Source organism: Anguilla rostrata, chromosome 1 (genome assembly GCF_018555375.3).
Source record: "Anguilla rostrata isolate EN2019 chromosome 1, ASM1855537v3, whole genome shotgun sequence".
In the NCBI taxonomy this organism is placed as follows: Eukaryota; Metazoa; Chordata; class Actinopteri; order Anguilliformes; family Anguillidae; genus Anguilla; species Anguilla rostrata.
This window is the reverse complement of record NC_057933.1, coordinates 59,434,019-59,448,308: the sequence shown is the minus strand read 5'-3', so window position 1 is coordinate 59,448,308 and position 14,290 is coordinate 59,434,019. Positions and strand designations below refer to the sequence as shown.

Here is a 14,290-nt window from a genome sequence, read left to right as displayed (position 1 = left end):
TTTCATGTTTGGGTCAAAGATTCTAGAACATTTTCCCATAAATTAAGCATTCACAGCAATTCTCAAAATGGACATGTTCATGCACAGAATGTTTGTGCATGTGTCTGAAAATGCTAGCCTACCTGTTTAAAAAATCCCCGGAAACGCTGTCGGGCACAAGGGGTCATCACTTGGCTACTCAAAATACTAAGCTAATTCAAATTCTTATTTGATGCTATTCTTTCAACTATCTACAAAAGCCATAACAAGATTTTATAATTTGTTGCAGTAGTGTGTCTTGGTAGTTTAGTTATTTTTTTTACTAAAACTACATAATATTAATTTGGGTTGAACTCGCATTGATGTTGCTTACATTACTCCCCTTGCAAAAAGATTTTGTCTGTTGTTTGTCCTCTTTGCAAGAGACATTCTATATGTGGCAGGTGACATCTCACTTTTCCGGGTAGACAAACCGGAAGGGGCCTTAACATTCTTCCAGTATCTTTGCTCTGCTTAATTCTTTAGGGAAATTGGCTGAGCTCAGAAGGAAAAAAAAAGCTTTCCGTGTTCCTTGCTGCTTCACCTGCATGAGGAAACAACCCTATTTGTCCTTTTATTTGTTCCAAAGAAAAGTAATTTGTGGATGTGGACTATTTAGGAGAGATGAAGGAAAGGGGTTTGCCGTGAAAAAGGCAGCCCTTTCATCCAATAGTTGTTCGCTGCAGGCACGCTGCCCCACGACAAGCACCATCCATGTCTTAAGCTATATATATATACATATATATATATATATATATATATAAATCTTAAAAGGCAAATACTTGCTTTAAAAAGAAAATACATTACATGACCAAAAGTGTGTGGACACCCAAACATCACACCCGTATGTGCTTGTTGAACATCTCATTCTAAAACCATGGGCATTGATATGGAGCTGGATCCCCCTTTGCTGCTATAACAGCCTCCAGTCTTCTGGGAAGGCTTTCCACTAGATTTTGGAACATGGCTGCGGGGATTTGCTTCCATTCAGCCACAAGAGCATTAGTGAGGGCGGGCACTGATATTGGACGATAAGGCCTGGATTGCAGTCGGAAACATGAAAGGGCCATCTCCAAACTGTTGCCACTGTATGCTGTAGCATTAAGATTTCCCTTCACTGGAACTACAGGTCCCAGTCCAAACCATGAAAAACAGCCCCAGATCTTTATTCCTCCCCCACCAAACTTTACAGTTGGCACTATACATTCAGGCAGGTAGGGTTTCCCTGGCATTCGCCAAACCCAGATTCGTCCGTCAGACTGCCAGATAGTTAAGCGTGACTAATCATTCCAGAGAACGTGTTCCCACTGTTCCAGAGTCCAATGTTGGGGTGGTGTGCTTCACACCATTCCAGCTGATGCTTGGCATTCTGCATAGTGATCTTAGGCTTGTGTGTGGCTGCTTAGCCATGGAAATGAAGCTCCCAAAGTACAGTTCTTGTGCTGATGTTGCTTCCAGAGGCAGTCTGGAACTTGGTATTGAGTGATGCAACTGAGGACAGATGATTTTTACACACTTCAGCACTCGGCGGTCTTGTTCTGTGAGCTTGTGTGTCTTACTGCTTCGTGGCTGAGCTGTTGTTGCTCTTAGGTATTTCCACTTCACAATAGCAGGACTTACAGTTGACCAGGGCAGCTCTAGCAGGGCAGATATTTGACTAACTGACTTGGAAAGGTGGCGTCCTATAACAGTGCAACGTTGAAAGTCACTGAGCTCACCCATTCTACTGTCAATGTTTGTCTATGGAGATTGAATGGATGTATGCTTGATCTAATCCACGTGTTAGCAATACGTGTGGCTGAAGTTGCCAAAACTCTAATTAGAAGGAGTATCCACATACCTTTGACCATGTAGTGCATTTCAAGCTTGTGTCGGGTCATATTGTGTATTCAAAATCTGCTAAATATTACAGTACAATGATACTGGCAGCAGAGAAATCCATGGTATTGCCCACAACACATTTCTTTAGCAATGAAGAGACCAGGGGTGTCAAACTCAAATTCCTTTCAGATCAGCTGCCATTTAACACCTTTAGAACAAGGTGTGTACAGTAGATTATTTAGCCAATCAACAACATTAACTAATCACTGGTGCTGAAATGCATTAAAATATGCAGACAATGCAGCCCTCCAGGACTGGATTCTGATACTGTGGAATAGACTGAAGGAGTGAATAGCCCTTGAAGGTCGTGTGTACCTTACAGCTCAGGTATACACAACCTTTACGCACCCAACAGTTTTCGCACATGGGATTAAAGGCTTAATTGGGAGTGTAAAATCCTAGAAATACCCTGTGTATGCAGGGCTCCTCACAAAGTTTAGGTTAATTTCTGCCCAACTCCTGCATATTGTACAGTATGTACATACATGGGGTGTGTTAATGTTCAAATTTTCCAAGAAACTGTGCTTGGCATGCGGTGGTACTGTGTGCTCACACAAGAGCAGTCACCTTGGTTAATCAGACACCTGCAGTCTGCAATGACTGTGCGGCTCAGCTGGTGGAGTGCAGAGTGAAAAGGAGCAGGGGCTGACTGCACAAGAGACAGAAGATGCCACAGCAGTGCACAGGCTTAGAGGAAAAAAATATTTTAAAAGTTGATTTTTTTTTAAAGTGGTTTTCTCTTGGTAATAGCATTGTTTACATTTGGTTATACCTGTATCTAATTTCTATTGGCTTATAAACGTACTCTGCAGATTGAATTGCAAACTGCTATTTCACACTAACGACATTGTGAATGACACTGCTAACACTGACACTGTCATTCACACATCCAATAAAAAACATTGTGATGGAAAGTACAATACTGATGCACATTAACTGAAACTTTCACAGACCGGGGGTTCACTAGCCGGTCTGTGGGGTTCAAATTTATCACAAAATAATGGTACTTTTTTCCAATCAATTACTCAGACCAGACGTTATATTTTCCAATTAAGACCACAAACCAGACCTGTACAAATAATTTGAAAACAGGACGTTCTGTTTGAAAAGCTGGTGTTTATTTTTAGCAGCACTTTGTTTTATTTCGTACATGCAGTCAGGTTTCTGAGTTACGTTTATAATAGCTTTGACTGTCTTACATTTTTGCTGTCTGTCACATATTGAATTAGGGGCTTTTCATCCATAGGCTATCCAGCTCTCCCTTTAATATGCATGTAGCCTAGATACAGTTTTTTTTAGCTCCTCTGTTTATACCATATTACTGTTCTTCAGAGATATTCACCCCGCATGGTTTTTTTTGAATACCTATTTGTGGCAAGGCTCAGTCTGAGAGAGAGAGACAATGTGAGCAATCTGAGGGCCATGCCAACTGGTTAGGTAGGCACACACCAGGGGTGCATTACTGATTGCATCCCTGGACTTTCAACTTTCTACAGTAGGTGTCTGAGAATCCCTGACCTGTGAGCAAGAGGGAAAGTGAAATAATGTGGCTGAAAAGTTTCAGTTGTGTTTTATGTTCTCTTTCTTATTTTAGTTTATTATTTTTACGTGGAGCCCCTGAGGGGAAAGGAGAAGCTTATCATTGTTTAGTTATTCAAACTCGCTCTATTAATAAATGCCAATGGACACTAGAAATGATCATCTCCATGTGTCCAGCTCTTCTGTGCCTCCCAGGGGCGTCACCCAGTGTGTGTCACAAGTATATAAACAAATTTCAGATTCTGCTTGGAATTGCGCATTTCATTGCTTGTAACTCTTCACATAAATAAGATAGATTGCCTTAGTTCAATTGGAAAGGTTTACCTGTGCTACTTATGCTACAATTCACACTACACACCTTTGGCACTGATGCAACTCACATTGTATTCTGTGAAATTTATTTAGACTGTATATTTGTGAGATCACACTAAAACTGTTCCCTAGTGGCTTCTGCTCTGTGTGAGGATTAGTGAACCATGATTATTTCAGTCCTAAAAATATATAGTAGGTCAGAAATCTTCTTTGTAGTCTTCACAAGCCGGGCTGCCTTCTGCCAGAAAACTGAAATTCTAAATCTAAATTAGGTGAGTTGAGCACCTCTAATGCTGACACATTTACCAACACCCGGATTTCTTATTTCCTGAGCACGCTTGATTGACTCTACAGGAGGACAGAATTTTGGCTTGTTAAAGTGTGTCAGATGCCATTCACTCACAGTAAAGTGCTTGGGGAAAATGTGACAAGTTTGTGTTCATCTCCTGCTAGGTTTGCGTCATACTTTCTGAGAGCTGTTGTGAGCTCAGTGTCTTTGCTGTGGCCTGCAGCTGTGCTGCCATGCTGGCTCATTTTTCTGCTGTCAGACAGTTGGCAAACACCTCCGATAGAGACATGGTCCAGGGCAAGGCGAATCAGTCGCCCAAAGGCTAAAGGGGCATCTGTTTCCCGCCTGTTTGCTTCGTTGACATTTACGTTGAGTTTGTCACAGAACAACTCTTTGCAGTGTTTTGAGGACTCAGTTTGTTTGTTTTATATTATCTATCATAACACTGAAACAAGGCTGATGAGATGCAACCTATTAATGAGGCTGAAGCTAGGAAGGGTCAGTGCTTCCAAGAAGTTGAAAGTCAATCATGATTTTTCATAAATGTGGAAGTAGACACACAATGCACTACGTTATTTGGCTGAACTGGGAATTGGCACAGTTAGTAGGGGTGCAGTGGGTAGCACTGTCGCCTCACAGCAAGAAGATACTTGGTTCAAATCTGGCCTGGGCCTTTCTGTGTGGAGTTTACATGTTTCCCCGTGCCCGTGTTGGTTTCCTCTGTGTAGTCCGGTTTCCTCCAACAGTCCAGAAGGCATGCAGGAAGGCTAATTGGAGATGCTAAATTGCCCATAGGAATGAGTGTGTGAGTGAATGGTGTGTGTGCCCTACGATAGATTGGCGGCCTGTTCAGGGTGTATTCCTGCCTCTTGCCCAATGCACACTGTGATAGGCTCCAGCACCCCCTGCGACCCTGCCCATGATAAGCAGTATTAGTGACAGCTATCTTTTAATGCTTTTTATTGAGCACCAAAACAGCACTCACTGTTTAGTGAGCGACAAAACCATTTTTTGGCGCTATAATATTATGAATTCCTTTGGGGGGAAGGGGCATTGTATTCAACCATTCTGCAAAATTCCATAATGCTGTCCTTCTGAGAGCTGGTTCAGACACAAACAAAGAGAGGTAGAGCTAGTGTGTCTCTCCAAGCCCTCCGCTGGCAGCTCTGCCCACTGGGGAGCATTAGTTCTTGCAGTCAGAAATGAATCACATACTCATATTAGCAAGTTTGTACACACTGAATCTGAATAAAACAGTTTGATCATTTTTGGAGCTACCACCAACCTACCACCCACAAATGGGATTATTCAAATCACTAATTAACGTGCCATTTACTGGGCATTCAAAGGATGGTGCCTACACTCAGGGACATCGCTCCACAGGAGTGTGCAATATGTTTGTACGTAAGGGTGTAAAATGTTTAGTGAACAGATGTCTCATTGCCTACCTCTTCTGTTGCACAATGGTGGTCTGGAGCCTAGCAAAAAAACCTGTTTGCTCATCAGCGAGGTGGAGCATCAACAATCCCTCTCCTGACACCCTCATAATTATTTTTCTCCTGCTGGCGGAAACAGGGTTTGGCTGTTATTGATAAGATCCTTGTACGTTGCAATTGGCAGATGTGACAGTTGCATTCTCGGCTGTGGTGTTTATTATTATGTTTCAGTTCGTTCCTATAGCACCACAAATAATGTGTTGACAAAAGCACATTCACTTGTACAGGAGTCTTGGCTACTGTGAACAGAAGTCTATTGTGCTTGCTTCACTTTTGTGCTCTGATTTTGTGAGATTTAGCAGAGTGATTATCAGTCTGTGCGGTGTTTATAATGAATAGCTGAAATGAGATGGCTTGGCTAAAACAGCTGTGCATTTGGACAGATGATGCTGCTGCTGATGTGTTTAAATATGCACACCAATATACCATTACAGTTGGTTAATGAAATACTGTATAAGTCTGGGGTTCTCAAGCTAATATTGAGCATCCTAGCTTCAAAATTCCAAAATTTTAATCCTGTGTTGAGAGTCTAATGCCTTATTCAATTCAATTCAATTTTAATTCTATAGAGCTTTTTATAGAGAACTGTCACAAAGATGCCTTACGGAGTAGCAAGGCAAGAAACAGAAAAAATAGCAACGGTGCAAACACCAGGCCTGAACCCCCAAATGGCAAGGGCATGAGGAGACACCCAGCTATAGAGGGGGAGCCCATCCTCCTCTGACCAGGCTGGTGTAAAATAGTGGTAGAAAAGAATTTAGCAGAAATGCTGTAAGGGATCTATCGCAGCAAATAAAACGGGTTAAACAGGTTACAGTTGAGGTATTAGCTAACAGGAATAATATAAGCTCAAATTGTATAGTTCATTATAGTGCAGTTTAGAGAGGCCAGGTGATAAATCTGGAGCTCCAGGCTTCGTCAAGGCATGAGCAGAGGGACAGGGCTGAAGCGAGCAGAGGAACGGGGCTGACCACGAAGCAAGGGACAGGGCTGGAGCAATCTCATGGACCCAGGACATATATATATATGTAGACATGAACCTCTCTCCCCAAACAACCTTTGTTACCACATTGCTACATTGCCACTTTTTCTGCTGTACGGCTAGACCAGCCTTGCATATTCCACCCCTGCTTTAGGGCTGGACCCAGCCTGGCATATTCCATGACTATCCCCCTGCAAAGCCAGGACCAGATGGCTCCTTACACCTCGTTTCTACAGTAGAGCGAGAACCAGGCTGGCTGATTATACCACACTGGCGCTGAGACAGTCGGTCAGGCAAAATTGTGTCCTTATCCGACCACTTGGGGCAGTCTGCCATGAATGACCTGCATGTGTTCTGTAGGCCGTCACACATTGCGGAGGTGTGAAAACAGACCTGCTCTGTTTTCACTCTACCAGCAGAGTGAGTATCTCAGCTCCCATGGGGTAAACGGCATGGTAGTTTGCTTTTGCTCCGTGTTTTAAGGCTGTGGCCTAAATAGTTTATGATAGTTGTATATAATCTTTACAGCCTTGCATTTAACAGCATCAGCTGCTTTGTTTCGTGAATAATGCAGAGAGCTGTATTGTGACCTGCTGCCCTGGCAGGAAAAAAAAAATCCAAAAAACAATAATGGACATATCCTTTGTGTGTATGTGTGTGTGTGTGTGTGTGTGTGTGCGCGCTCATGCATGCTTGCATGTGTGCGTGCATGTGTGAGTGTGTGTGTGTGTGTGTATGCTCATGCACACGTGCACAGTATGTATGCATGTCCCTGTGTTTGTAAATGCGTGCATGTGCATGGGAGATGTGCATGTCCATCTGTTTGCGCGTTTGTGTTTGCATGCTTGCACGTGCACGCATCTGTCTGTCATGCAATGTGATGGCGATAGTGCTTTCCCAATCCATTAAAAAGTAATGGGCACCATCTGTGATATAGCTGTTGGAATAAAAATATTCATGAATTCTTGGAAAAACAAATTCCTCTGTGATCTGTCATGGTGCTTGATGCTGCTGCTGCAGGGCGGATGTTTATTTGCTCTCTCAATTTTGCAGATATGTTATCTAGTTTTGCTTATTAACATTTGATGAGAAGGTTTCAAAGAAATCAAAATATTTAAAAAAACAGGAATGGAGAATGTTTCATGCAAAAGAAAGCCCTGGCATTGCACGTGTGAGGATCATGGAGAAATCCAGTTTTTGAGCCATTGTATTGCATTATGTGTGGTGGCTTTAGCAGCATAAACTTTCCCCTTGAACCTTCAAGCCTTTTGGACTAATGTTCTTGAACATGTGCAGTCCAGTCTTGTGAATTCACATATCTAGATTGCCATTACACTGATCCAGAGAAATTCTTTGAGACATAGTAGTTATGCGATGCATTGTTTGAGGTGAGCCCGTTCAGCAAAAATGTATTGAAACCTTCATTGAAGTAAAGGTTATGGTGAGTGCCTTGGCTGCAGTTACAACATTTTTCTTTACCCCCCACGATCCAGAACATTCTGGCTACATTATAAATAGCTGAACACCATTTATTTTCTGCAGAGGCACATTTTTGCAACCTGACCAAATCACAAGAACACTATTTCTACACCAAATTATACACTCAGCGGCCACTTCATTAGATAGGTCTACCGAGCAGGACCCCCCTTTGCCTGCAGGGCAGCTTGAATTCGTCACAGCATGGATTCATGGATTCAACCCCCTCGGGGGTTTTTGTCCATGTCGATGCAATAGCATCATGCAGTTCCTGCAGATTGTTTGGCCGCATGTTCATACTGCGAACCTCCCATTCCACTTCTTCCGGAAGGTGCTCTAGTGGATTGAGATCTGGGGTCTTTGAAGGCCATTGGGGTCGACTGAAGTCACTGTTATGTTTGTGGAACCAGCTTGAGATGATGCATGCTTTGTCATCTGGTGCATTATCCTGCTGGAAGTATGCATTTGAAAAATGGTAGACTGGCCATAAAGGATGTCAGCAACAGTGCTTGCTGTAGGTATACTGTGGCATTCAAATGATGCTCTATTGGTAATAAGGGGCCTAATGCTCACAACATTACACCACAACCAGCAGCCTGAACCATTGACATAAGGTTGGATCATTGATCTGCCGTTTCTTGCTGTTGACGCAAAATTCTGACCCTACCATCTGTATGCCACAGCAGAAATCGAGATTTGTCAGTGCAGGTGAAATTTTTGTATTTTCAATCGTACAGTTTCGGTGATCATGTGCCTACTGTAGCCTCATATTCCTCTTCCATGTTCCTACACACGGTGTGGTCTTCTGCTGCGGTAGCCATCTGCTTTAAGGCTTGATGGGTTGTGCACTCAGAGATGCCCTTTTGCACACCACTGATGTAAAGAGCCGTTATTTGAATATTTGTTGCCTTTCCTTTAGCTTAAATGAGTCTGCCCATTCTCCTCTGACCTCTCTCATTATCAAGGTGTTTTCATTCACAGAACTGCCGCTCAGTGTTTTTTGTTTATCACATCGTTCTCTGTAAACTGTAGGCTGTAGTGTGTGAAAATTCTTGGAGGGCAGCTGTTTCTGAGATGCTGGAACCACCATGTCTGACACCAACAATCATACCATGGTCAAAAAAAATGTGTCTTGCCCGTTCTGATGTTTGGTCAAACAATCACTAAACCTCTTCACCATGTCTGCAAACTATATATATATATATATATATTTGCGGGTTCTCTCGCTGATTGGTTATGAATCAGGCGCTGACCACTGTTCCAGGCAGAAAACCAGTGTCCAGGTTAATGTCCCTGCTCAGGAGTACAAAAGGAACATCACAAGGGGGATTTAAAACCAAAATTCTCTGTATGTCAGTTCCTGGGGCATTGTGCCTCGCTGTTATACACTGCAAGGGCAGCTCGGATGGCTACGATGGGGTTTCACATGCCCAGCTGTTGCCTTCATGCCCGCCCCATCATGACATCACTGTGGATTAATGCGTGCGAATGTGTGCATTTGTGTGCGTGTATGAGTGCGCATGTATTCATCCCAGTAGAGTTGATGCTTCTCATTTATGCAAAACGCCACCCTAGCCTGAATGTATAAATGATTCCTGGTCAAAGCTATACGCTTTAATTAGCATTTTGCTGAACATATTCCCACTGCAGCCCTCACAGGGAATGCTAATATCAGTAATTTGAATGGGTTCATTCACAAAGAAAATAAAAACTGACATGCATCCTCTGCATTGGATTAAGAGCAGAGAATGAATGATCTCTGGTGATTTTTATCAAATTGCATTTCATTCACTGTAGTGCCTGTAGTAGGAATGGACTCCAATAAGAGTTAATGATATGAAATTATGATAAGGGTAATAAAAACTGACACCACCAAAGATAAAAAGCTAAAATAATAATGTATTTTTAATATTGTTGAATGGGAACAATAGGCACCCCTGAAGTTATACCGAAGATTGAATAATTGCTTTAATGTTGGAATATGGGCTGCACGGTGGTGCAGTGGGTAGCACTGTCGCCTCACAGCAAGAAGGTTGTGGGTTCGAATTTCGGCTTGGGGCCTTTCTGTGTGGAGTTTTCATGTTCTCCCCGTGTCCGCGTGGGTTTCCTCCGGGTACTCCGGTTTCCTCCCACAGTCCAAAGACATGCAGGTAGGTTAATTGGAGACTCTAAATTGTCCATAGGTATGAGTGTGTGAGTGAATGGTGTGTGTGCTCTATGATAGATTGGCGGCCTGTCCAGGGTGTATTCCTGCCTCTTGCCCAATGTACGCTGGGTTAGGCTCCAGCACCCCCCGCGACCCTGCTCAGGATAAGCGGGTATAGGTAATGGATGGATGTTGGAATATGACATTTAAAAAAGGCATTTGGCCAGATGAAATGAAAGAATGTTTTCCTCTGTGTTTGCAGTGAATGATGGAGGCATAAAACAAGCATCAAATTCCTGCCCTGACCCTGGGGAACCAGAGAATGGAAAGCGCATAGGGACAAACTTCAGGTAAACCACTTCAGAGAGCTGTATGTTCTTCAAATGGACTACAAGTAACCAGGAGACAGTTCAAATGAGGGAAGTTAAGATTTTAATACAGTAAATGTCCCGCATGTTCATGATTAACAGTTCATGATTCCACCCACTCCTAACTACTACTGGCACCATAATATTACATTGTTAACTCCAGAGAGCCAAGTTAAGTATTGAAGGAGGTAAGTAATAATGTCTTGATTAGAGATCCCATTAAATATGGCTCGGGTCATTTTCCTTTGTGAATATTACATTTTAAACAAATCACACTTTATCAATATTTAATAAATACATAATTACAAAAGAAATTACACTCACAAAGGGAATGGTGAAAAATGATTCATGTATTTTTACAATCTCAATTACAATGGAGCAGTTCTTTTTTTCTGTGCTTCAGCCTCAGTCCCACAATAATAAGTCATGACAATAATATACTTTTCATAAGTTTAAGATAAATTTTGCCTCTCATATGGGGAAGGTTTTGACGCCATGCGCCTCAGGGAAACGTAGAAAATGTGACAGCAGCGCTAGTAAATGATGTCCATGATTGCAAAGCAGAAAAATTCCGAGTCCCTGTGCTTGATGAATGAGGTGGGCCAGGCGCATTTTCGTCTGCTGGACGTTTAAGTCCCGATGCTCAGTGCTGTGTGCTCTGCTTCCTCTCTCTCGGCTACCAAAGCATTGGTGCCACGGCTCTGTTCACTTGCGACGAGGACCACGTCCTTCAAGGCTCCAAAACCATCACCTGTCAGAGGGTGGCTGAAGTGTTTGCGGCCTGGAGCGACCATCGACCTGCCTGTAAAGGTGAGAGCCTGCCCCGGCCACCCCTGGTGGGCAGCAGGCCGAGGGGATGGCTTGTGAATGTGCGTGCACCAAGGTTAACCATGGGTAGCATTGTGTCGCTATTAGCTGCTTATTTTTTCCAAATCTTGCAGGTCACACACACCGGTGCACACACGCTGATGTCATTGACTCACAACTTGCATTGTTATATAACCTTCCCGTTTTTTTTTCCTGTAACCAGTCCAAAACTGTTTTTTGTTTGGGTTGATTGTGTTATGCAAAGAAGCATTGATTTTCAGGGCTGGGAGTGAATTTTAGAGTGTATAGCAAGTGCAATATACCACTCTATTGATGAGGTGTATGACTGTAATTGCCAATCCCACATTCATTTCTGTAGGATATGCAATTTTTATAATGTTTTCTTGTTTGAATGTAGCTGCCCACAAACTGCAGGTTTCCTGATGTTGTTGGAATATTAATGCGAACAACTGCAATAAAAGCATCTGTTTTTCAATCACACATCTATATCCTTAAGTATCCTTAAATAATATTGTGACTTGTGAGGGCAATGGAGGTCTTTTGGGCAAATTTATTTCCTTGGTAAGTTATGCAGGGAGACCTGGAGGTTTCCTCTGAGGTTATCTTCATATGAATTAAGCATTCTCTGATTGCTTTCCTTTGAACCCATGAAAAGATGCATCAGATGCAAAGTGCATTTATTGCAGAGTGGGGGGACATTATAAATATCCTCATTTTAATAAATTATTAAAATTTTAAGCTACAGTAAGTGAATTACCCATTTGAAAATACCCCTGTGGTAATTGGTGACATTTTGGAAACACTGACCACACATAAATATTTGACAAAAAATTTAAAAAAAAATGTATAATGGATCTCGTCATATCTGCATGATGACTAATTCAGTTTTATTGTACCTGTAAGTGTGATTATAAGCATGAACAATAGGTGCCAAATTGCCCATCTTTGCACTCAACAAACATAAAATGATACTATTGAACGACATTAAATTCTGAGACAGGTTAGCTGGATATCTTTCCTGTCTAATACAGGCCATATTAACCATTTAGCGTGCATTAAACGTTCCATCTCACATACTTATAAAGGGTGGTTTCTGTAGACAGTAGGTTTTCTGCATTAAACGTTCCATCTCACATACTTATAAAGGGTGGTTTCTGTAGACAGTAGGTTTTCCCCTAGACTGGCTGCTCTAGCTTAGAATGTTTTTCTTCTTTTCTTCTTGCAGTGAAAACATGTGGATCAAACCTCCATGGGCCCTCTGGTACTTTCACCTCTCCAAACTTCCCCATTCAGTATGAGAGCAACTCCCAATGTGTATGGATAATTACCGCAAGCAACCCCAATAAGGTGGGTCAACCTGTCACTTGGCACGTGGACAGAGCTTCCATGTAGACGGGGTAGCAAACTGAGGCTTCAAAAATCCCATACTGTGAAAAACAACTTTATTAACCAAAATAACCAAATTGTTTTTAATTTCCATAGCTAAACACTATGATTAATTCAAGCAAGTGCATTACAAATGTTTTAGTATCACCAGTAAAATTATTGAAGCCTCATCCTCCCATAATTCTTTGCTGTGCTTTAATTTTGAATGCAGTGCATTGCTAAACTCGCATAAATTTGCCAAGCTGACCAACTGTATGTTGGCCTTGAGAATACATATGGTACTGCTCACATGCCGATGAAATCAAAATCCAAAGGATTCAGCTTGCAATAGCTTGTCTTGCTATATAACGGGTAATTGAGAAATATTCTTGCTTATGATTGGGGGTGGTCCATTTATAGCTATTTCACTTAAGTGCTCTGTTGTCACTTGACATGTAGAAGATTGGTTGAACGAGGCAGGTCTGACATACTGCTAGTAATGAGGCTAATTATATGTACTGTAAGACTTCGGCACAGTACCCATTTGTATCATAATTAAGGGCATTTACATGCAGAGTCATCCTCTTTGGAACTACTCATCTACACCACTGCACTCAACCCAGGGGAATGGAAACATGTCTTGCTGCTTTCCTGTCTTACAATGCAATATCACGTGTTACCCATTTATTTGTTTATTTTACATTATAGACAAACAGTTTGTCATATACTGTAAGAAAGCGCTAGAATTATTTTCCCTCACTCACAGAATCCATACTGTATTCCCACACTTTACTGTTTCTCTTTCATAGATACAGTACCAATTTTTGATCAGTTGTGTAAACCTCTGAGTTAACCTCTTTGCAATTTTCTCTTCCTCTTTCTTTGTGTTAATCAACTCTCCCTGGCTTTGTTAATGCACAAACAGGCATATTTTTTTATTTTTCATTTTTTGCTCTCTGTTGACGTTGTTTAAATAAACCAGGGAAAACTGCAGTTAAGAGATGACATGCCATGACCTCTCTGATCTCCCATTAGTTGTAAGAGCTTTATTATTCTGCTCAGGTGTGGGTCCTGGGGAAACAACAGGGCTCAGCTCCTTAGTCTGTCATCTGAACAGTCATGGAAGGCCAGCTCCTCTCCGAGGGCCCAAGTGCGTGATGCTTGGAGCAGGCAATCATTAGCATTCTAAAGACGTCCTCTGTTTGTTTCTCTCTGGGCCCCTGTCACTGAGGCACAGCCGGGTGCATCTGCTTCTTACTCACACATCTCTCAATAGCTCCCTGCACTTTCAGCACCAATCATACGCTAGCTTTGAAATGTCCTTTAGCTTCATAATCGTCAACCTGATGATCTCCTTTTTGCCTTGGGCATTATGAAAGATTCTGACAACGCAATTTAGTTATTTGTGTTGCTGAGTTTCCTGGAAATTGGGTGAGTTCCAGTTGCTTATTAATTGCCAACCAGGATAGGCTTGTGAGGCCGTAAAAAAAACTAGGGAAAGTGCTTGCCTGGATTTAGTACTGCTTGTAAGGATAGCTCGGGATTTTAATTTCAAAGCCATTCATTTTCAGTGGGATGCAAACTTTCCTT

At 42.1% G+C, this 14,290-nt stretch overlaps 1 protein-coding gene across 4 annotated transcripts in view; it reads left to right on the top strand.

Moving 5' to 3' along the window:
* The window catches only part of LOC135260434 (CUB and sushi domain-containing protein 3-like), a 325,294-nt gene that overhangs the window by 145,522 nt on the left and 165,482 nt on the right, over window positions 1-14,290 (top strand). For all 4 annotated transcript variants that reach the window (XM_064345673.1, XM_064345666.1, XM_064345659.1 and 1 more), the window contains exons 8-10: window positions 10,402-10,489; window positions 11,193-11,317; window positions 12,561-12,682. In XM_064345673.1, coding sequence (XP_064201743.1) covers window positions 10,402-10,489; window positions 11,193-11,317; window positions 12,561-12,682 — 335 coding nt within the window. The remainder of the gene's footprint in view (window positions 1-10,401; window positions 10,490-11,192; window positions 11,318-12,560; window positions 12,683-14,290) is intronic.